Raw genomic sequence first — 23,846 nt, forward strand, 5'->3', positions numbered from 1 at the left:
TCGACACAAATCAAAGCAAATCCTGCAGTGGGCAGGCTCCGGGGGAAGGAGCGAGACTCACTGCAGGCACGGAGGGAGATGGGTAGACGAGGCCAGCAGGGCAGGGCAGTGGGGCCTGGTCACAAGTCAGGATTTTACTGTCACCAAGATAAGACGACAGCAGGGTTTCAGCAGGGAATGGACGAGATGTAGTTACACTTTAATAGGCTCACTTTGGCCGCTGGTGGAGAATGGAAGGGCAGAGAGGGTAGAGCAGACACAGGGAGACCAGCTAGCTGGCAGGATCAACAACAAGACTGCTCTGGGTTCAAATCTAGGATCTGCCATTCATTCGCCGGAAGAGAGATCACAACAGCATCTGCCTCCTTGGCTTGCTGTGAGGATTAAATGAGCCACTTGACGTATGTAAAGAACCTGGAACAACACCTGGCCTGTAGCGAGTGCTGTGTGTTTAGCTGGTGTTATTCATCCAGGTGGGAAACGAAGGTGGCCCGGATTAGAGAGGCAGCAATGAGAGAGAGAGTGAGACGTGGCCAGATTCCAGGGACAATATCACCAGGTCCTGGGACAAGCACCCAGCCGCTCTAGCCCCCGTGCCAGCTGCAACCGCGGAGAGACCCTGAGCCAGAGCCGCCCAGCTGAGCTCTTCCCACAGTCCTGACCCACAGAAACCGGACGAGATAAAAAGATGAATGTTGTCATTTTGAGCTACTAAGTTAGTGGGTGAAGGGTTATGCAGGAAAAGATAAATGGAACAACTGCAATTGAGATTTACCTGGAGGGAACCTCCTCTCCCCCACAAGCAGGAAGCTGCACCTTGGGAGCAAGAAAGATGTGCAGGGGGAGGGAGGAGGGGCAGCCCCCGAGCCTGGGACCTCTGCCACTCCAGGATGCTGCCCTCAGGAAGTGATCGCACAGAGTCAAAGCTAATCATCTCAGCATTATTTACAATACCATAAAACTGGAAATAATGTAAATGCCAAATAAGGGGATGGTTCAATAAACTGTGGAGCATTCACATGAGGAACTCTTATGTGTCATTAACAAATATGAGTTAACTGCATGGGAAATGCAGAAGGAAAAAAAAGCAGTAACCCAAGTGTCACAGACAGTTTAAGCACAACCGTGTCTGAGTACACAGGCACGTGCATGCACACACATACACAGCAAGGAGGGCAAACACCAAAAAAAAATTTGTTAATGTTCCTTCTAAGTGATGAGATTATGGATGATTGCTACCTTCTCCTTGTCCAAATGTGAAGGTTTTTGTGTTTTTTTAAATAATTATTGAAAGATAACTGTTAGTTCTTTTAAATGTCCCTCAGCACTCTGGTCACTCTCGTCTCTCGGATAACACACACCAGAGTCTTAGCCTGGTGAGAGTAAGGACTCTTGCCTGCTTTGTGCACAGCTGGTGCCCCAATGCTAGAACGGAGCCTGGCTCATGGCAGGTGCTCACGGAGCATTTGTTCAACGAGTGAATGAATGAATGAATAGCACTTATCAAGTGCACTGCATCCCTCTGAGTGCACAGCAGCCTCCCTCATCAGCCCTCAGGCAGGGACAAGGTCTGGCCCCATTCTTTGTCCCCAGGGTTCAGCACAGGGCCTGGCACCAAGCAAAAGCCTGTGGATGAATGAAGGGCTGAGTAAATGAATATTCTACCCAATGAGACCCTCCCTGATCACAGTGTCCAGAGCCCTCGAGGACCAGGGGCCGTGTGTAAGAGTGTGGTGCCTGTGTCTGGGAGAGAGAAGGGGGGATATAAATATATCAGGGCTTTCTGAGAACCCAGAGAGCTCGGCCCAGCCTGACTCTGGCTCTACCTTCCTCCTCAGGCCCTCCCCGGTCAGCTGCGACTTTGGTTCCTCCTCACACCACCAGGAAGAAGTTCTCAAAAGCCTGAACTGCTGTGTCTTCACTCAAGCTTTGTTTTTAAAAGGAGAAGAGAGGGAGCAAGCTCCTTCCTGGAGTGACTTTTCTGACCTCCCTCTGCCCTGGGACAACCTCTGTGACAAGCATCTGGGAGGGAAGCCAGCAAGTAGACATGGAGCTTTGGGTGGGGGGAGGAGGGCAGGCAGCTGGAGTGTGAGGTGGGGGGTACAGGTGTTAGAGAGGGCAGTGCGGGATGGAAGGGGGTACAAGAGCTGAGAGGGAATGGGAATGAAAGTGGCTAGGTGACAGTGTGTTAGCTGTCACACTGAGGGGGTGGGGCACGTGACCTCACTGGGGTAACAGACTGAGCATGGCAGTGGGAGAGGTGCCAACATGAAGGGGTTGACAGAGCGGGAGGGGAGCAGCTAGAATCAAACTGTTGCAGTCCAGGAGAGCTGTGGTCAGACTCTGAGCCTGAATGACCACGGAGGGGTGGGGGAGGCGGGCAGGGGCCGACCATGCCCAAAGGGAGGCAGAAGTCCAGTCCTCTGAAGGCTGGAGCTCGGGCAAGACCCCCCAACCCCACCTTACCCCTACCCTTCTGCCCAGAATGCCAGCCCAAAAAAGCCTGTCCACTTTTTACAAATTGAATAAAGAGGCCCATGCCAAACACAGGCTAGTGAACTATGCAGCTCAGAGGTCTGGAGGTCAGAAAACACCGAGAAGAACCCTAGAGCGCAGCCAGCCAGACCTCTCCTGTGACAGGTAGGGAAACTAAGACCCAGGGACTTGCTAAGGTCCCCATAAGCCCAAGGCACCAGCCCCCAAGCCCAGGGCAGTTTCAAAACCCATGGAGGAGGCCTGGGGAGACAACGGGCCGTCTGCTCAGGCGGCTCTGGAGAAGCAGGAGGTGATGGACACTTTTCATTAACAGCTGAAGCTGCCAGCGCGGCTGGGGAGGAGGGGGCCGGGGGTCTGACTCCTACACCAGGACGTGAGGGAGCTCCTGAGAGCAGGCCTGAGTTACGCACACAGCTGTGTCCCCAAATGCAGCCCAGGGCCTGGCTCCGCAGGGGTGCTCAGCAAATGAACAAAGAAATAAAAATGTGAACGAGTGATAACAACGGTAGCTGACACTTATGCAGTTCTTACTTTGTGCCAAGCACCAAACACTTCACAGATATTAACTCACTGAATCCTTCCGAACAATTTAAGAATTCCATAATAAAAGATGAAGATTCCCATAATAAAAACTTTATTATTCCTGTTTTATAGATAGGGAAACGGAAACAAACAGGGGCTAATAACCTGCCCAAGGCCACACAGCTTTGAACCCAGGCCGGCTTGTTCTAGAAGCCCTGGTCTTAACCAGTCTGCCAAACTGCCTCCCACTCGACACCTTTACTCCATCACGGCCACTCACTCCCACACCATCTTTCTCCAGTAGCCTCTCCCCAACACCCACGTCCATCTCCAGGATCTCCTCTAACAGATGCTGCCTGTTTTTTTTTTTTTTTGATTAGCAATTTTTTAAAATAATTTATTAAGGTGAAATTCACATAAAATAAAATTTACCATTTTAAAGTAAACAATTAGTGGCATTATGTACACTTGCAATGTTGTGCAAAACCACCACCTCTACCTAGTTCCAAAACATTTCCATCGCTCCACAGTAAAATCCCTCACTCATAAGTAGTTTCTTCTCCCCATCCTACCCTCCCCCCAGCCCCTGGCAACCACCAACGTCAGCTTTCTGTGTCTTTGAATGTATCTATTCTGGACATTTCATATAAATGGGATTATATAAGAAGTGACCTTTGTGACTGGCTTCTTTCACTTAACACAATGCAACGTTTTCCAGGTTCATCCATGTCGTAGCAGGGATCAGTACCTCATTCCTTTTTATGACTGAATAATATTCCATGGTATGGATAGACCACAATTTGTTTATCCATTCATTCATTGATGGACATTTGAGCCATTTGTTTCTACTTTTTGACTATTGTGAATAGTCACTGCTGCCTTTTGATCCTCACCATGACCCTGTGAGTGAGGACTATTGTTCTGTCTTGTTTCCCAGAAGGCAACATTGAGGTTCATTCACGGTAGAGACAGTGACTTGGACTGAAGCCCCCTGCCTCCCAAACTAGAGTGTCCTTCCCTACATCCACCAGCCATTCACTCACCCTGCAAGTAACACCTTTCCTGGGCATCAGTTACCATGTGCCAGGCTCTGGGCTGGGTGCTGGTGACATGGAGTGGACGGCTCAGGCTGAGCCCCAGTCTCCACCATGGCCTGAACTTGGTGGGATGGGCTCCTGCCCAGCCCAGGGGCTCCAGCATCCAGGCAGCACACCATGTCCAAAATGACTACAGAGGCAGGAGTGCCCTGCCCCTCTTCCTCCTGGGTCTCAGCTTTCCTCCCTACAAAGGGGGAGGATGGCCCCCAGCAGGAGGCTCCAGAGATCTGCACAGCAGGACTGTCGAATGGAGCAGGAATGAGCTGGAAGGGGCTTCAGACAACACAGAACTCACAGCCCAGGAGTGGGGAGGGGGAGTGGGATCAGGACAGCCAGTGAGGGTTTGCCCTGCCAATTAGTCATTTCACCTCTCAGACATAAATGCATCAGAAAAGCCCTTGGCCAGGAATCCCCACTATGCCTTCCTGCGGGGTTACCTTGAGCCAAACCTTCTCTAAGATGTCTCTGCCCAAAGGCAGGGGCTAGAGGAACTAGAATTCCAGACTTTCGGTCGGGAGGAGTAGGTTGACCTTAGAGGGCCCTTCCTGTTGAAGATATTCCCATGCAAGCAGACTCTGTGTAAGATGGTGTGGCTATGCCCAGTAGAGACCCATGGAGGCCATCCCCTTCCCGGCCCTCCGAGAAACCACCTTCTGCCACGTCAGCCTGTTCAGGACCATCCTGGGGGAGTTTCTGGCATTCAGTGTGGGAGCCAACAGCCCAGTCACTAAGTCACAACTGCCACCTCAGGCCCACTTCACACTTGACAGAGGCCCGACAAACGTGGTGAATGACCGAACGAACAACCCCTCACTGATTTCCCAACTTCTAGCCTCTCTTTTTCTAGTCTATTTTCTACACAGCTGCCATGTGAACCTTTAAATCCTGCCACCCCTGCAAGCAGTGTGGCCTTGTGCAAATTGCTTAATTTAGCAGAGCCTCAATTTTGTCATCTGCACACATGGACTCTACTTCTGGGGTAATCAGGAAGGTTAAAGAGAAAGCATGCGGCAGCACCTCCAGGGCTAAGGAGGAGTCCAGGAAAAGTTGTTGAAGGAAAACTGTTTCTCTTTGGCACCCTACCCCACCCCATCCCATCCCTCCCAGCCCTAATCCGCTAATCCCTCTCTGTTCCACAGGCTGAAGAGAAGAGCCCAGCCCCTGGGCCGGCCCCTGGCTGGACGTAAATGTTTATGCCAAGCCCAGCCTCCCAGGGACAAGTTATTTGCTCTGCTGGTAATTAATTGCAGAAGGCCCGGCTGGGTAATAAACTCTGCCGGGAAACATAAACAGTTTGCACAGAGCTCCGAATCCATTGTGAGGCCAGGAGAGAGGGTCTGCGAGGAATGGAATGTTCTCCCCAGTCTCCTCCCAGCCAGAGGCGAGAGGTCACTGAAGATCAGAACTGGAAGGACCCTTGGAGATCCTTTGAAAAACAGCAGCTGACAGTACTGGGCGCTTACCTTCTTCCAGGCGGAGCTGAGCACTTGGTGTATCTGGGATGACTACTTCCTCCATTTTAAGGAGGAAACTGAAGCTGAGAGAGGCAGTGTGACCTGCACTACCTAGAGAGCAGCTAGGCTGGGAGGCGCGCGAGGCCTGACTGCAGAGGAGGGAAAGAAAGAACAGCCATGCATCCAACAAAAATGTACACGTGCCCCCGTGCCAGGCACTGGGACCTGGGGACACGGCTCCTGTGGCCCTTGCATTCCAGTGGGGAGAGGCAGATCTTGAATGCTGACCAAACAAAGATTTGATTACAGGGGTGCTGAGTGCTCAGAAGAAAAGAAAACAAAGCGGCTGGTTCAGAGGGTCACAAGTTACAAGTAGCTGCCTGAGCTCTGCAGGGCAGAGAGCACACAGTGGCCCTCTGGCAGGAGCACACAGTGGGTTTGCGGTGAGTTTCTAGCTAAAACTTAGGGCTCTTTTCTTTGGGCCAGTGTAGCTTCTTGCCCACCAAATCAAGGTGTCTCGAAGGTACTGTGCCAGGGCTAGGACGTAATGATGGACAAACAACACAGCCCCTGTGGGCCCCAGGGAGCCCACAGTCCAACGGGGGGCACAGACAAAGGGGTGAAGGGGGAGAGTGCAAGACACGTTAACAAGGGTCATGGGGCAGGAAAGAGGGACAATCAGCATTTATTGAGCACTGACTGTGTGCCAGGCACTGTGCTAAGCCCTACATTATCTCGTTTAAGCTTTACCACAACCCTGGGGGTGGGGAGGATATTATCATCCCCATTTTCAAGATGAGAAAACTGAGGTTCAGAGAGATTATGTAACTATCTCAAGGTCACAGACTTAACAAGCAGTAGAGGTGGGATTTGAAACCTGGCCTGACACCAAAGCCCATGTTCTCTCCTGAGACCACCCCCAGTCTCCTCCTCTCTCCCCTCCCTGAAGCGGGCACTGAAGTTGGGAGTGACAGGAGGCAACCACTACTAAGCTACCCTTCCCCAATATTGCAGGGGGAAGCAGCACACCCCGCTGGCCTGGCTTCCTTTCTGAGCAGGAAAGGTCAGCACAGCCTGCTCGGGGAACTTCTCTCTGACACAAAACCGGTCACGCTCCTTACTCCACCCCACACCCCGGGAGCAAGAAAGGCCAGTCCAGACTTCCAACCTGCCCCTCCCCCACAAAAGGTCCACTCAGTTGACAACAGGCCCTTCCCAGGGAGCTGTACTCCACAGCTTATCAAGACTTTCACCCTCTTAGCTCATCTGACCACCACACCCCACCCCAGCATCCCCAGCACCCAGCACCAGGCCCAGCACAGCGCAGGTGACTCTGACAGACAGCAGAACTGGCTCCATCCAGCTTCCACCAACATGTACTGAGCTCCCACCACAAGCCTGGGACTATACCAGGCAGTTTCATCTGTGGTACATAATTTAAACCTTTCCACAGCCTTTTCAGGTAAGTGTTATGTCCATTTTGCAGATGAGTAAGACTGAGAGCAGAGAGGCCTTTCCAGTCTCTTATTTACGGTCGGCCTGGCCCAAAGCTACCTCCCCTAGATGCTTTCAGGTCCTGCGTCAGCAGGGAGGGCTCTAACTAGCGACCAGGTCCACATGGTGGGATGAGACCTCCCTGAGGACACGCAGCCAATGCGGCACTAACACCCCAGCATTAAGGACCACCCGGCCAGAGCAGGGCAGACCCAGGCTTGAACGGGCCTGAAGCTCACAGAGTTTGGAAGCCCTCTTCAAAAAAAAAAAAAATTTAAAAAAAAAAGAGAACACAAAAATATCTTCCTTTTGCACGTCTCACAAAATCCCTGAGCACGTGGACACGTTGCTAGGCCTTGGAAAGGGCCCTGAAGCGTGAAGGGCCTGACGCTGAAGCTGACCAGCCTCATGGCGAAGCTGCCTCTGGGCTGGAGGAAGGGCCCAGAGGCGACCCTAGCGCAACTCGCCTTCACAAAGGCCCTGCCTCCAGCCCAACAGACAGACGAGGCTCCGGGGCTCCGGACGACATTCCTTCTTCTTGTCACGCTGCTCCCAAACCCTCCCCTGCAGTTGGTCCAAGGCTGTCCGTCTCTCTGGCCACAGTTTCAGAAGTAGCAGAGCTCATCGGAGCGCTAGACCTGCCTGAAGTGTGTGTGCTCACACGGACGGCACCGCTGGATTTCTCTGTGATCTTGGAGCAATCCCCAGGAGGATCCTGCCATGTCTGGGCCTGCAGGGTCAGCCCCCACCTACGCCTGGAACCCTGGGCCCGCAGAAGCAGCCCTACTGAGGACCCCACCTCCAAATATTTGAAGGGTATGACACAGTTTACAAGTGTTCCCACATCCCACATCCCATTTGGCCCACACAACAGCCCTGGGAGGTATGCAGAGCAAGTTTTATTGTCCTCATTTACAGAAGGGGACAACAAATGATACTTATTGTGCACCCACTATGTGCTACACACGCCAAGGGGCCTTCCACAAGTGACAGACGCCCTGGCCGGAAGGGCTGTATCCCCTTGGAGCAGGTAGGGAAACTGAGGCCTCATTCAGTCTCTGGGCACAGGCCTGAGAATAGGGCTGCAGCCCTGCTCTCCCACCTCCCAGCCCAGGCCTCCGCCCAGCCTTGTCTCAGTCTGGAGTGGACAGGTCAGAAGGCAGTGGGCAGACACGCCAGAACACAGTGGGTCGAGGAGCAATAGTCCTCTCTCCAGCTTCTGAGGCACAGAAGCAGCTGGGGGCTCATTATAGGCCCTTCCAGAAAAGTGGAAATCAATTTCATTCTCTCTGGATGCATCAGAGGAAGAATGCATGGACCCTGGAAGTCTGAAATCTGCTTGAAAGCAATAGCCTTACAGACTCAGGGCCTTATGTCCTCCCACACCTCCCACCTGCACTTGCTGGGCCTTCCAGACCCTTCATAATACCACTTCTCACCCCACAAGCCAGCCGCCCAGCACTTGCTCTTGCTTGTCTGAGAACCACCTCTGTCCTTCCTCATGATTCATTCATTCATGTATTCATTCTACAAACCCTTACAGAGACTGTAGCCTACGGTGACCAAGTGTCCCCATTCGCTCAGGACTGAGGGGTTTCCCAAGGTGCAACACTGAGATAGTCCCAGGAAAACTGGGATGACTGATCACCCTAACATACTGTGTGCCTGGTCCTGCACTGGGCACTGAGGACACACTGGACATGGTCACTGCCCTCAGGAAGCTTCCAGTCTGAGGGTGGCTCCCACTTAATGAGGAACCACTGTCGAGGCACCTGCTCAGCACCTCACACACATTATCAGCTGCAACCTACGAGGAGGGTATTATCACCTCCATGGTGCACATAAGAAAACTAAGGCTCAGAAAGGTGACAGGAATGCCCAGAGTCACAGAGCTATAAGTGACACGCCAAGACTCAGATCCAATGAGACACATAAAGGAAACAGCAGGTTCCAGCATGAACATTAAGAAGATACAAAAACATAAAGACATGTTTTATTTAATTCATTTTTGTAGCCATGTCCCAGAGGTTCAGAAAATGTGTGTGGAAGGAAGGGAGGGAGGAAGGCAGGAAGGAGGGCTGTGCTTAATCATCTCCAGGCTAGAACAGCCCAACTCCTAATTTAAAATACATACATTTCCCTTTTCAAAATCAGTTTCAGCTGTTTTCTTTCAGCACCAGGGCCAGGAAGGAAGTGAGAAGAGGGAAAGAGTGCTTCTCCTTTGGATCAGCTGCTCAGGGTTCACTTCCTCCAGGGAGTCTTCCCTGACTCATTCCCCCACCCAGTTCTGGCCCCTACTTGTCTGAGCTGTGTGTGTCTCTGTGTGTGCGTGTGTGTGTGTGTGTGTGTGGTGCTTGCACTTCTGCAAACCCGGACCTTGCCCGGCTGTGCCAGCCCCTTTCAGGAACTGGAGGTCCAAGAGCTATAAGACACACGTTTGCCCTCTAGCACAGGAAACTGACTTATCAGCAGCCAACCACGACAGAACATGCTGTCACGGAAGCCTGTAAGGTGCTAAGGGAGGACGAAGGAGGGCACTGATTGCCTGGGCGGAGAGCACGGAGGCAAGGGAAGGCTTCATGCCCAAGCACGCAGCAGGGGCCCAGTGCAACGTATTCAACTGAACTGCGTTAAGGTTAGTTTCAACCTTAAAATATAAGGGAGCTTTCACCAGTCAGAGCAGGACGGCATTCCAGACAAAGTGATCAGCTTGAAGAAAGGCACAGAAGTGTGGAAGTACAAAGACTGTGGAAGAATATCCAAAAAAGTCATCGTAGCCAGAGTATTGGCTGTGTGGTGGGGAGAGCTGGGAAAGAAGTGTGGGAAGAAAGTTTGGCACAGACCACAAAGGGCCTCCAGTGAAGAATGTGGACAGTCCTTTAGGAAATGGGGAGCCACTGATCGGTTTTAAGCTGCGGAAGGACAGGGCCAGATGTGAATTTCAGAATAAGAGGAGGGTTTGGGGGGGTTAGACTGAGCAGAGGGACAGCAGCCAAAAGACTATGGCACCAGTCCAGGCCAGAAGTGGGGCTTGGACTAAGCTGGTGGCAGTGGAAGCAGGAGAAGAAAGGCACTTCGGTGATGGGGACAGGTATCCACCACCATGAGGTTGGGTGCCAGAGGGGTAGGGTTTCTTTTCTCCACAGAGCTTGCTGCACATTGCCCCCCCCCCCGCCCCCCGCAGCTCTACACTCCAACCAGCCAGGCTGGGCTGTGGCCTGGATCAGGGCTCAGTCTGGGACTGGGTCATGGTTCTTTGTTTGAAAGTTCTTCCAACTGAAAAACTCTACTCTTTTCTTTTTGCAAAGTTGACTGCAAAATGGTGAACATCAGAGATGGCTGGATCGTTTCAAGTATGCATACTGAGTCGCTGCTGCTGAAGTCAGCACTCTAAATAATATGAGAAATGAATATGTGCATATTAACCACTCGATTATGCCAAGTGATCATCTTTGTCATTTTTAGAATATTAAAAAAAAAATCTGTTGCGAAAAAAAAACGTTCTCCATACTGAGTTTAAAAATGCTTCCAGGTTTCTCCCACTGCACTGGGGCTATGCAGACCCATAATAAAATCACCCATTTGGTGAGACCTGCTAACGCACTGGTTGTTTTCATTAGCACAGATATAACAGAAAGGATGGAAATGTTATGCCCAGGGGCTGAAAAAGTTGTCCATAGACACAAAGCTACTGGTAGAGGGGAGGTGAGAGACCCATCCGGTTGTCGCTCTCCTCCACGCCACCGCCACCGGCCCTCAGAGCTGCAGGGACAGCCCACGTGCCCACGTGGCCCCCAGCTACCCAACCCCCCAGCCCCGAAGCCTAGAGCATTTCTCATAAGAAGCATTTCTCCTGGCCGGCCGTGGCTTAGTGGTTAAGTGCGCGCGCTCCACTACTGGCGGCCCGGATTCGGATCCCGGGCGCACACCGAGACACTGCTTCTTCGGCCATGCTGAGGCCGCGTCCCACGTACGGCAACTAGAAGGATGTACAACTATGACGTACAACTATCTACTGGGGCTTTGGGGAAAAAAAAGGAGGAGGATTGGCAATAGATGTTAGCTCAGAGCCGGTCTTCCTCAGCAAAAAGTGGAGGATTAGCATGGATGTTAGCTCAGGGATGATCTTCCTCACAAAAAAAAAAAAAAAAAAAAAGAAGCATTTCTCTGTCTCCCAACTATTTCATGTCCCTTAAAATGGAACAGTTGTCAGACCTCCACAGGGTCTCCTGGGACTGAGGGAAGCCTTTGCTGCCCATGCACTCCACCCGAGGAGACCCTGGGCAGACCCTAGTTTCCATTGGCGGGTTTGCTGAGCCCCGTGTCTCCTCATATGCCTGCCCATTTCCTTTTCCCCGGGCCCAAACACTCACTGTGACACCACGCGGCAGAACTTTCACTTTTCACCCTAGATTTTTTTGTCCTCGAGCAGTCTGCAGTCCCAGGACAGCCCTTACTGACAGCAGATGTGTGATCCCATGCCTGGCACATGGGGAGTTCTCAAGTCTCTGATGAAGGAAGACAGTCTCAGCTGAAAACACCTGTCACAGAGACTGCCAAGATGAGCGTCACCCCCGGCTCACCTCAGACTCACCCTCCAGAGCCTGCTCCAGTGTCTTCTCTGACCCTTAACCGCTGGGCTTGCTCTGCCCACAGTGTAAATTAATCCCCATTACCCCATCTTAGAGCATGGTGTGATGATTTATTTCCTCTCCCCCAAAAGATATAGGCAGCACAAGGGAGGAGACTTGTCTGTTTCCTCTTCATCCTCAGGTGACCGGCACAGGGCCTGCGATGTGGCAGACACTCACAGACGTATTTGTTCATGGGAACCTCCTCGGGAGGGCAGGGGTGGCCGAACAGAAAGGGTATAAGCCAACCCTGGGAACACCTAGCCCAGAGCACCTAGCCTCATCATGACGTTCCTGCCACCCAGAACCCAGCAGGGCCAGGCCCCGGAAAGCTCATGGTCGCAGGTGGGAGACAGGAGTAGAGCTGCTCCTGAAAGCAGCTTCCCACTAGCTGAGAGACAGGCCACTGGGATGGGCCAGGCGGCTTCGGGGGACATCCCTTGAATGGAGGTCTGGGCCTGGCACCCAGCAAGTGCCGGAAAAATATTTGTGAAATTGAGTGGAACAAGCTGAAAAATGCTGGCTATTTGTTCCTCTGGCTGCAGAGAGGCCATCTCCCCTCTCAGGGCAATTTGCAGGCAAATTATCTCAGGACACTGCCTGTTTCCTCTAACGAGGCTTCTCCTCTTTGCAGCGCTGCCCCCACGAGTGTGGGAAGGGGCAGTGGACACAGCCGACCCCAGCGGCCTGCAGTAAGGCAGCACACACAGCTCTCCTCCTGAGATGTTTGTGAGCAGCGCGTACCACCGCGCCACGCAGGGAATGGTCACAGTGACCTCTTGGCCCAGGAATCCTGAGCCAAGTAGCGTCTCCTCCTCCGCAGCCCCTCTGGGGAGGAATGCAAGAAAGAAGCAGGGAGTTGTACTGAGTTATGTAACCAGCTTCCTTGGAGTCAGAGTCCCTGGCAAGTCACAGCCCAACACTGTGGGGAGGGACTGGGGAGGGGAGGCGGCTCTCTTCCCCTCCTTTGCTGCCTCTCCTCCAGACCTGGCAGACCTCTGTGGCGGGCGCTGCTCTCCGAGTGCCCCAGCTCCAAGCAGGCACCTCCCGCTAGGGGTTGGGAACCAGGAAGGGCTGTTGCTGTCTGAGTGTGTGAAACACTGGCCTGCTGGCTTCCCTGGCAGAAAACCAGGCTCTGGGCTCTGCACCAGCACCTGTGGGCGGGGCTAAGGGAGAGAGGCCTGGGGCCCTCCACAAAGCCCAACCCCACCCCCGGCTTCCTGTCCCCCAAATTCTCCCCACTTCCTCCTAAAGAATCCACCATGGGTGAGGGGCCAAAAGGGAAGGGGCCCAGGCTGCCCCTCCCTGTCCTGGGCAATCTCACTTCCCTTTCCTGCCATCATCTGAGCTTCTCCTGGGGCCCAGGGCAGCCCCCGCCCCCGCAGACCCAGCTGTGCGCACAGCCCTGGACAGGCCAGGAGGAGAGAGGGTACGCGGGAGTGGGGCGGGCAGAGACAGAAAAGCTGAGATCCACTCTGGGTCCTGAATAATAACAGTGACTTTTCATCAAGTCCTTACCCTCTCTGCCCACAGCAGCCTCATGCAGGAGTGACACTATTCCACCTACGTCACAAACGAGAAAATTGACACCCAGAGCGTTTAAGACCCTCACCCAAGGTCATGGAGAGGGTGAGCAACACTGCTGGACAGAAAAGCTTCGTCTGTCTGACTCTGAAATCCACACTCCAAACTTCGTGGCTCTACTTTCAGGGAGCCCTACCTGGGAGTGCCACCTGGGAAATTCCTAGACTGATGGAAAAGACATTGCTCAGCCTTAAATGGTCACTCACTGAGGACACTAGTTAGCGGCCCTTAGGACAGTCATGAGGACAGGGCACGGATAAGGCAGGAGAGGGGCCAAGGGCTTGCCTGCTGCCACCAACAGCCTTCCATTCTGATTAACTTCCAGCCACTCAATCTTTGGCTGGATCAGACCCGCACACACCCACCCCTGCCAGAAGACAGGGCTGTGAGGCCACGCTATCCAGCAGAGAACACAGCCTGCTGTGTCCGTCCTCTCCCCTTCCAGCTGTAGAACTGGGAAGGAAGGGGTCCTAGAGACCTTCCAGGCCAATGCCTCTGCTACTTCCTGCTTGACACATGGAGAAACTGAGGCCCAAAGAGGAAAACACTCATCCATGCTATCACAGGGACAGTGAACAGGTGGGGTCCCTGTCTCCCAGACCAGAGCCCCTGCCCTTGATTCATCTCATGTGGGTGCTGTCCCCAGATAGCACCCTCTCTCATCTGTCTGTCTGCCTGTCTCTCTCCCTGCTCCCCGACCCTCTCTCCCCGCTTCCTGCTTCCCTTTCCCAGCTCGGCTCAGCAGGCCCAGTATCTGAACCCTCCCTGCAGAGCATCCCTCTCCTTCTCACATCTCTTCTGAGCCTCACTACCTCCTTCCCTCCACTCCTCTGGGCCAAGGAGCAATTCTTGGGAGGTTTAATTAGCTGCTTATGACCGCAGCCTGCTGGATCCAGCACCCAGAACCCTGTCCTCAGTAATTAGATGGGTTCTGAGTACTAGCCCAGTGGGAAGCTGATGGGGAGTTCTGTGCTCCGCCAGCCGGCTGAGGGAGGGCTCTCCAGCTGCATAAAGAGCTCGTTGATCACCGGTGGGTCATTGGAAGCCATGGTCCCCACCTCAGGCCAGGTCAAACCACACTGGATATGCTGTAGCCAGATGCAGACGTCCATCCCAAAGGGGGACTCCCTACTCTCCCAGGCCACTGCCCAGATGCAGGAAAGGCTCAGTAAACGTCTGAGGATGCGGGTGGTGAATGGAAGCCACCTTCTAGGGGCCAGGAAGGGATGGCTCCACGGCTGGGACGCTTATTTACGAAGCAGGATTTGGACAAGCAGAGGGAAGCAAGGATGGCATTCTAGACGGAGGAGGAGCAGAAGCAAAGGCATGGACACTAGAATGAGCCACCCGGCCCCTTGCCAGGTGGCTCTGGTTTACAGCAAGGTAAAGCCGATCATCCAGTGACCTCCGCCCTTTGGGTCACAAAGAAAAATCTTAGGCCTGTGGCTCTGGGCCACCTTTAGATACTTCAAAATCAGCAATGATGTCCCATTGTCCTCACTAACCACACTGTCCACTCTCCAAGTATATCTTTTCCCAGTGAAACACCTATATTCAGCCTCTTTCGCTGAACAAATATTTATGGAGCTCAGTGCCGTGCCCGGTCTGCACAGGTGCTAAGGACAACAGACTCAGGCCAGGTGCCCTCAGCCTCACACAAGATATCACAAGTGCGCAAATAACCAGGACCCATGCAGAGAGGGAGGGACGAGTGCAGAGACAGAAGATGGCAAAAAAGGGCACCAGGCATTTGGAGGTCAGTGAGGGCTTCCCAGAGGAGGAGGCCACGTGTGATCCAGTCCTTGAAGAACAGGAAGGGCATTGTGTGGGGTCAGGCCACCACCTGTGTACTGAGGGCCAACTATAAAACAGGCTTGTGCTGAACCTTTTGGGGCCTCAAAAGTGAATCAAACAGGGTCTCTCCCTGGGGGAGCTCACAGCCTGGGGAGGGAGGCAGACCCAGTGAGAGGTCCTCTAAGAGCTAACCTCACATAACACTGCCCTATGCCAGTCTCTGAGCTTTATCTATCTTAACTCATTTAATCCTCGCGACAACCTACAGTGCAGGCACTGTTACTACCCCATTTCACAGATGAGGGAGCTGCAGCAGAGAAAGGGCTAAAGAATCGCGGGGAGGTCACCTAGCTGGCAAGTGGCAGAGCTGGCATTTGAAACTAGGAAATCTGGTTCTTCCTAGAGCCCTCCCACGATGCTAATCAGCCTCTAGTCCAGGCTGATCAGACCACGGAGGGGGTGTGGGCACCCAGAGGAGCATGTCCATGCGGAGGGAACAGCCCAGGCGGAGAGAAAGCAACCGTCCAGGAGCTGCCAGGGACCACAGGTGCTTTGAGAGGCAGGGGGCTGCTGGGGCGAGCACTTGAGCCCACGGGCACAACCCACACCCACCAGGCCCAGCTCCCCAGCAGTCTCAGTCCCACTGGCCTGTGGCAGAGGCCTGAGCTGCCCAATCCCCCACTTCTGGCCCCCCAGAATAAAGGTCATCCCCAAACCTGCTAGCAGAACATAGGAAAGAGATGACTCAGGGAGAAAGGCTTTTCACATGCTGGCTGATTTGACTTCCATAGGGACACTAAGACCAGAGAGGGTGACTGTCAGGCCCAAGGTCATACAGCAATGAGTAAGTACAGCATACCTCTGGGACCCTCCTGAGATGGCACATCCCAGCAGTCCACTCCCTACCCCCTCCCCTGGCCCTTTGCCAAAATGCATCCATGCCCATTGACTGCATGGGCTTGGGGAAGGGGATGAAGCTGCAAAATGACCAAGAGGATGAGTTGTGGGGCCAGTGTTGGAGGCAGCTCCTGCCTAATCCTGGCGCACACCCGTTCAGTTTCCCTGGAGAGACAGGCTGCACCCTGCACAGCCACTGAACAGCTCAGACCTTGAGTGAGGAGTCCTGCCTCCCGCTGGCCTGACATCAGCCAGCACCCAGCCTTGCTCCAGGCTCTTCAGACCAATGGACAGATCTCTCTCCAGGTACAGGAGGACCCACAGGGCCAGCTGTGGTCTCACCCAGGCCAGCCCAGCCCTAGGCAGAGGGAAAGCTGCGCAGTGGCTGTGGTGACTCCAGTCACACAGAACTCAAGGAACTCTCTGGTCCAGTCCCTGGGGCCTGGCCTCCTGGGGACCTCGTCTGGCACGAGGTCTCCTGGGAAGGAACAAGCAGTTCTTCTAAAGTGGGACTAAAGATGGGGCCAGTCCCAGGAAGGAGGAGGCGCGTCTCCGAAGAGACGACCCTGCCAGGGCCCCTTGGGGAGGGCGGGAGGGGGCTGGGACAACAGAGTCCTTTGTTCCCCTCTCAAAAGCTGCCACTCCATCCTGCCCACCCCCCTGTTCTATACCCCCCTACTAGGACTCAAGCCATCCCTGGGGCAGGATCCATCCTGCACATAAGAGGGAGTGAGGGTGCCCAGGAGCCATCAGAGATGATACCTACTCTAGTCCTGGGGCTCACACTAGAGACATGCCCTACCCTCAGGGGGTAGACAGGAGAACGGGGGAGCCATTCTCTCCTCAGAAGCCTCCAGTCTGATGTAGGAGACATGGCCCTCACCTGCAGAAGCCTGTCTGCTGGGGGAGAAACAGGCTCCACTCGCAGGACGCCCTTCTGATAGGGATGGCCCAACCCCCTCCCTCAGGACTTCCCAATCTGATGGAGGAGACTGCAGCACGAAGTCTAATGTGGGAAACATGGCTTCCACCCTCAGAATTCCCTGATGGGAAAGACCTAATTTCAGCACTTAGGGAGCCCCTGGGCTGAGAGCAGAGGCAAGAAGGGAAGAGACAGCTCAGCGCAGTCGACAAATCCCTGCCAGGCAACTCCTATAAACAGACCCAGAGGTGGAGAATGGACCAGCAAACAGGAAACAGAAATAACCCCAAACCAATTGGGCTCACCAACTGGGGAAAAAAGCCACCTGGGGTATGAGTAAATGAGCGAGACGGTGCCATGAAACCCACCCACCCCAGCATCGAAGGCCTGCTCGCCAGGGCTGCCATCTTCCTCTACAGCCTCAACTCTTCACTCTCCCGTACCTGCACCCACCATCTGCACCTTGGCACAGGCTCTTCCTTCTGTCTAGAACACCTAAGCCTTCCTCAAGCCCCAGGACCCAGCTCAGAGGGCACCTCCTCCAAGGAGCCTTCCCCAAAACCCAGACTGAGTCAGATGCCCCTCTTCCAGAAGCCAACACAGACATGGCTCCCCTGTAACCAGCTCATATTTCCACAATGTCCCTTCCACCCCCAAGCTGAGCCTGACCCCCCAGGTTCCCAAACCCACAGTCCCCACCACCCCCAGCCCAGGGCCTTCCAGAGGCTCACCCCAGCTCCAGGCACGGAGAAAAGCAGGCCCTCCTCCTCTCTCCTCTGCCTGCTGTAGCCCAGCTTTGCCCTCATCAATCCACTAAAACTCCTCTCACCAGGTTACCAGCCACTGCCTTCTGGCTAAATTCCAGGGATCTTCCCCAAGCTCACCCTCTGGTCCTTCCCTGCTTCTTTGGCTCCCAGGACACAGCCACCCCTGTTTCCTCCCTCCTGTCTCTACTCTCAGGAACTGGTGCTTTCCAAGGCCCCAGCTGTCCCTAACCACCCTCTCTTCATATGCCATGCCTTCTCCCTGAACCATGTTACCCACACTCCCCAAGTCAACTACCATCTCTAAACTGAAGACTTTCAAATCCTGCCTCCCACGTCCATCTCTACCCTGAGATCCAGTCCCACCACCTCCATTCCTAACCCAAGATCCACACCCACCACCTCCATCCCCCCTGAGATCCACACCCACCGCCTCCATCCCTACCCTGAGATCCACAAACATCACCTTCATCCCTACCCCGAGATCCACACCCACCGCCTCCATCCCTACCCTGAGATCCACAAACATCACCTTCATCCCTACCCTGAGATCCACACCCATCACCTCCATCCCTACCCTGAGATCCACAACCATCACCTTCATCCCTACCCTGAGATCCACACCCACCACCTCCATTCCTACCCTGAGATCCACAACCATCACCTTCATCCCTACCCTGAGATCCACAAACATCACCTTCATCCCTACCCTGAGATCCACACCCATCACCTCCATCCCTACCCTGAAATCCACAAACATCACCTTCATCCCTACCCTGAGATCCACACCCATCACCTCCATCCCTACCCTGAAATCCACAAACATCACCTTCATCCCTACCCTGAGATCCACAAACATCACCTTCATCCCTACCCTGAGATCCACACCCACCACCTCCATCCCTACCCTGAAATCCACAAACATCACCTTCATCCCTACCCTGAGATCCACACCCACCACCTCCATCCCTACCCTGAGATCCACACCCATCACCTCCATCCCTACCCTGAGATCCACAACCATCACCTTCATCCCTACCCTGAGATCCACACCCATCACCTCCATCCCGACCCTGAGATCTACACCGATCACCTCCATCCCTAGCCTGAGATGCAGACTCATCACCTCCATCCCTACCCCGAGATCCCGACCCATCTATGCAGAAGTCTCACTACATCTTCCTTAATTTCTAGTATGCTCCCTGCCAAGCTGCTCCCCACTGCAGGCCTCAGCGAGACGGTCAGCATGGTCACTCTGGTAGCAGTGGAGGATGGCCTGACAGAGGCCAGGAGGCCACTCAGGGCATGCTGACACTCAGCCTATTGTTCTTCCATTGCCGCAGCCCCGAGGTGTGTCAAGCCCACAACTCAGAACCCCTGAACTCATGTCAATAGGAGGCTTCAACCTCAAGCAAGAGGTTGGAAGAAGAGAGCTGCAGAGAAGTCTGAAGCCCAGAGGCTGTCCTCGAATCAAGGATCAGAGACGGTGGGTCAGGTTCAACACTTCTGCTCCCAGAAGCCCCACAAGCGGCCCTGGCCAAAGCCACAGGACTTCCCCATGTTCCAGCCAAGATGGGTCACACAGAGCTTAACCATCAAGAAAGACGACAGCCAAGGTTCACAGAGAGCTGGTGATTACGTGTCCCCATCACACCCCCCGCCTCCCCTGTCAAAAAAGAAGAGTTCATAAACATCTGTAGGAAAGGAAAGTCCATTCCATCCCACTGCCTCTCAGGAAGTCCCTCCTGTCATGTAACTCTGATCCTTCCTGTTACCAATTAAGTTAATGGAAACAGCAAGAACCAGAAGGGATGCACAGTTTGAGGATGGGGCCACCAGGGAGGTCAAAGAGGCCAACTATGAGCCAGAGAAGCCCCCTCCCTCTGGGGGAATGCACGGAGCAGCAGAGGGGCTTTGTGGGCAGACAGGCCTGGGTCCAGAAGCTCATAGGCTGAATGGCAATGGACAAATTACTTAATCTCTCCTACTCTGTCTTCTCATCTGTAAAATGGGAACAACAATCTCTCCATTAATAGGATCATTGGGAAAACCAAGTGAGATCATGCATGTAAATCTCCTGACACATTCCAGACACCCAACCAGTAAGACTGCTGGACTCTACCTCCGTATTCCTATTTCTCAGTTCCATCCTCTCCACAGCCTTAGTTCAGACCTCACCTTCTCTCAGGCTCCTCCTCAGCCTCCTCATTGGTCTCCCTGCTTCCAGGCCTGCTGCTCCCATCCACCCTCCTTGCCACTGCCAAAGCCATCCCTCTGAAATGAAAACCTGCTCCCATTCTCCCTTCCTCGCACTCCTCTCTGAATCACCATCGACTTCAGGAGAAAATCCTCTCCTTAGCTTGACATGCCAGGCTGTGGATGACTGTCCGGGGTTTACCCTCTTAGTCTCACCTCTCCGCCCCAGCCCAACCCGCAGGCCGCACGTGTTGCTTCATGCCTCCAACCTTCGCACATTCTGTACCCTCGGCTGGGAATGACGACCCCAATCCCATCCCCTTGGCCTCTTCATCCTTCTAGATGAAGCTCAGTAGCTCCAATGCCACCTCCTTCCCAGAAAGCTTCCCTCACCATGCCCCCCACTGGGACTGGGTTGGGGACTCCTCCTTAAGCCTCCCACAGCACATGTCACCCTGCATTATAGTCACCTGTTCTGTTCCAAATCCTCTGGGGACACAGGAAAGCTCTTCCCCTCTGAAGCCCCAGCCCCTGGCACTCAGGCTGCATTTGTTGACTGGATGTGTGATGGCTCCCAGAGCGCCTTGTTGGAGAGTTCATCATCTACCCGCCATGTAACTAGGCCCATCCAGGTCTCTATCTCCTCCCCTCTTTCCCCCTTGATTCTGGGAGTTCCTAGAGGGCAGTGGCAGTTTCTGAGTAATTCTCACTGTCACTTTCATATGGCAGGTACAAATCCAGGCACCGGGACATTTGCGATGACTCCCAATCCTCAGAGTACTGGATATCTGCGGTTTCCTCTTCTAAGTCAGAGATAAAGTGAAACCCCACGGCTTACGGAACAAGGCAAGGTACGGCCCAATATTGATTTTGTTCTTCTCTTCCAAATTATTCAGGAAACCTGTCTGGAAGGGAGAGGGAGGCCTTTTGGGGCTACAGGAGAGACCGAGAGGGAGAGCAGGGCCACCATCGAGTGGAGTTTAGCCAGACCTGGGCTCCAGGCTTCAGCCAGCACCTCCTGCCTTGCCCAGTGAGTTCAGTAAACGCGAAGACAGCCCCAAATTTTCATTAGTATTGATAGCTCCAATTTAGAGGTGGGAAAACTAGGGTCCAGAAAGGTGAAGACAATGCCCAAGGTCCCGAAGTTCCCCCAGTGAGTTAGAGGCAAAGCAGGGGGAGTCACAGAAAAGGCCCTGGCCCCAACGATAGGGTCCCCAACAGCTGCCTGGCTGCTCGTGGTGTCCCTATCCTGCTGACACCCTATTCCAGCAGGGGAGCAGTGACACTCCTCCCCAAAACACAGAGGCAAACCAAAGCCCAAGAGGAGCTGAGTCACCCTGATGGCGAAGCAGCACAGGAGAACGAAGGAGAGGAACAGACTCTTGACTCTCTGCAGGGAGAAAAGTCTAACCCCACTAGTCAGGAGGATCTTGGCTTTGGGGGACACGGCTGTACGTGTTGGAGGAGAAACTCACACATCCTCCTGCTGAAGACACAGACCTGGGTCACGGTGCTGGCCAGCCAGCCTCAATGGGGACTAGCCATCGCGGTGAAGGCAGACGCCTCCCGATTTTCTGCAGCCTTCCCCACCAGCCTGGGCCTCCCCGCACACACAGAGCAGGGCTGGCAGTGCCTGAGGGCGAGCCGCAGAGAAACGGACCAGGTGGGCTCCAGCCTCTCCCCTGCCTCTGACCCCTCTTGACCTTCAGCAAGTCAGATAACCTCTCTGAGCTCTGGTTCCTCTTCTGGAAAACAAGAAGAGGAAAATTCACCTCCTTGAAGAACTGTCAGGAGGATGGCTGGGAAGCAGTTTGTAAATCTCAGAAGCTCAAGTTATCTCTGAGCCTCAATTTCTTCTTCTGGAATATGGAAATAATCTCTGGAGGACCTTTCTCCTGCTGTTGAGAGAGTGTCAGATGGCAGTGGGTGTGAAATTGCTTTGTCAGTGGTCCCGAAACGTGATGACCACTGGGTTGTTTCTCCCTAGTCTGTTAGCTCCTCCAGGGAGGGAACGGGTATTGCACATTTTTGATCCTCACACTATGCCTAGTACACAGCAGGTGTTCAATAAATAGTCATTGGAAGCAAGGAGAGAGAGAGGAAAAATGGAGAGAGAGGGAAGAGAGGAGGAAGCAATGATAGACGAGGGTCAAGAAAGAAAAAAATGAAAAAGAGGGGTTGCAGAAGGAGTGCAGGGAGGAGATGAGGGAGAAGCTTCTATCAGAACTTAGGAAGTGGGCAGAGAGAAGGGGCAGAAGCAGGGAGACCAAGCTGAGCGCCTGGCCAGGGCTTGTCTTGGGCCCCAACCGCCTCCCCCTTTTGTCCCAGTTTCCCATTTCAGAGGCATCGCCTCTCCCTCTCTGAGGCAGAGCAGACTCCTAAGAAGACAGGAGCCCCTCTCCCCACCCCTAGCTCCAAACAGATCCTGGCCGGCCCCCCAGGCCTTGAGGTCAGAGGGAAAGGAAACAGAGTGGATGAGATGCATTTTTCCCAGGCTCCAGGGGGGACCCCCCCACCCTGCATGATGTGTGTGTGTTTCCACTTCTCGCCATGTGGGGACTGGACTCAGTGTGTCAACAGCCCCAGGGTCTGTTGGCTTGTGACCATGGGGTTCCAGGCTGCACCAGCATTAGTTTGATGTGTGTTTGCGGGGTTCCGTGTTGCTGTGGTCTTGTGGACACTGTGTTGGTGAGATATGTACCAGCACAAGCGTTCACGACAGAAGGGTGACAATGTGTGTGTGCCAGGAACAGTGTTTGTTACAGTGAGTGCAAGTGACAGCGTATGTGTGTATCAGCATAGGCCAACATGTGTGTGCTGGCATGAAGGTGTGTTAGAACTGGTGTGTGTTGGAGTGTGACCTGTGTACATATATGCCAAAAAGACTGTCAGCAAGACTGTGTTGATGAGTGTGTGCCAGTAAGTGTGCGACAGTGTGTCACTGTATGTGATGAATGTGTGGCACTGTATAACAGTGTATGTGCCAGCATGAGCGTTTCCATGAATGAGTGTGCCCATGTGTCCACATGAGCAAGTGTATCATTGTCTGTCAACCTGCCCCCGTGTGTCTCTGCTTCTGCTGGCCAGTGCTGGGTGTCAGCGAGCGACTGTGTGTGAGTGGGTCTCTGCGGCAGCGGCGACGAGCCGCAAGCCAGATGTGGTCCGGTCCTCTCCCCTCGGTACCCCCGCCACGGCCCTGCCAGCGACCGCCCTGGAGACCTCGGGCGGGAGAGCTGAGCACCGCGGAGCCAGGCGTTGGCGGTCCTGGGGGGACCGTGAACGCAGAGCCAGGACGCAGACTCGAACCCCCGCCCGTGCCCTCGCCCAGGTCGCCCCCACGCGCACCGGCCCGGGCCGCCGCTCGCACTCACCGTGTCCCTTTGTCGCCCATGGTCCGCGGCGGCCGCACGGAGGTGCGCGGCGTCAGCTCCCGGGCTGGAAAATCCCCGGGCGGCAGGAGGAGCGCGGGCCAGCCGGCTCCCGGCTCCCTGCTCCGCCTCCTCCGAGCTCCGGCCGCCGCCGCCGCCCCCGCCCCGTCCCCGCCCGCCGCCCGCCGCCCGCCGCCCGCCGCGCCGCACAGCGCCCAGGCTGGGCCAGGGGCGTGGAGCCGGGCGGGGAGTGTGCGCGCGTGTCTGTGCGCGCGCCGCCCAGCGAGCCACGAGGGCAGGGCGGAGGGGCTCGTCAGGGCCCGGAGGTCGGCATTTGGGGGTCCACGCGCGCGTGCCCAGCTGTGTGTGTGTGTGTGTGTGTGTGGTGTACGTGAGGGCCACGCTGGGGTACACATACGTGCGCGTGTGTGCACACGAGTGTGCCGGTGCGGGTGTGTGTGCACGGCTTGTGTGCGGTGGGAGTGTATTTGTGTGGATGAGCCGTGTGCACGTCTTTATGCAGTTGTGCGTGTGTGCAAGCCTGCTCCCCCACGCACGCTGGGGGCAGGCAGCCATTGTGTGTGAGGGACGGTGGAAGCTCACGGTCTGCCCGCCCAAGGCCGAGCT

The 23,846-nt window shown here is 54.5% G+C and overlaps 1 protein-coding gene across 2 annotated transcripts in view; it reads right to left on the reverse strand.

The window, feature by feature from the left end:
* ARRB1 (arrestin beta 1) overlaps positions 1-23,361 on the reverse strand; it is an 80,524-nt gene extending 57,163 nt beyond the window's left edge. Inside the window, exon 1 of one of the 2 annotated variants that reach the window (XM_004434004.3) lies at positions 23,223-23,361. In XM_004434004.3, the coding sequence (XP_004434061.1) occupies positions 23,223-23,242 (20 nt within the window). In that variant the 5' untranslated portion in view covers positions 23,243-23,361. The remainder of the gene's footprint in view (positions 1-23,222) is intronic. The other variant, XM_087433459.1, reaches the window with a different exon arrangement.
* Positions 23,362-23,846: the final 485 nt, after the last annotated feature.

Source organism: Ceratotherium simum, chromosome 7 (genome assembly GCF_057802395.1).
Source record: "Ceratotherium simum simum isolate JZ-2026a chromosome 7, ASM5780239v1, whole genome shotgun sequence".
In the NCBI taxonomy this organism is placed as follows: domain Eukaryota; kingdom Metazoa; phylum Chordata; class Mammalia; order Perissodactyla; family Rhinocerotidae; genus Ceratotherium; species Ceratotherium simum.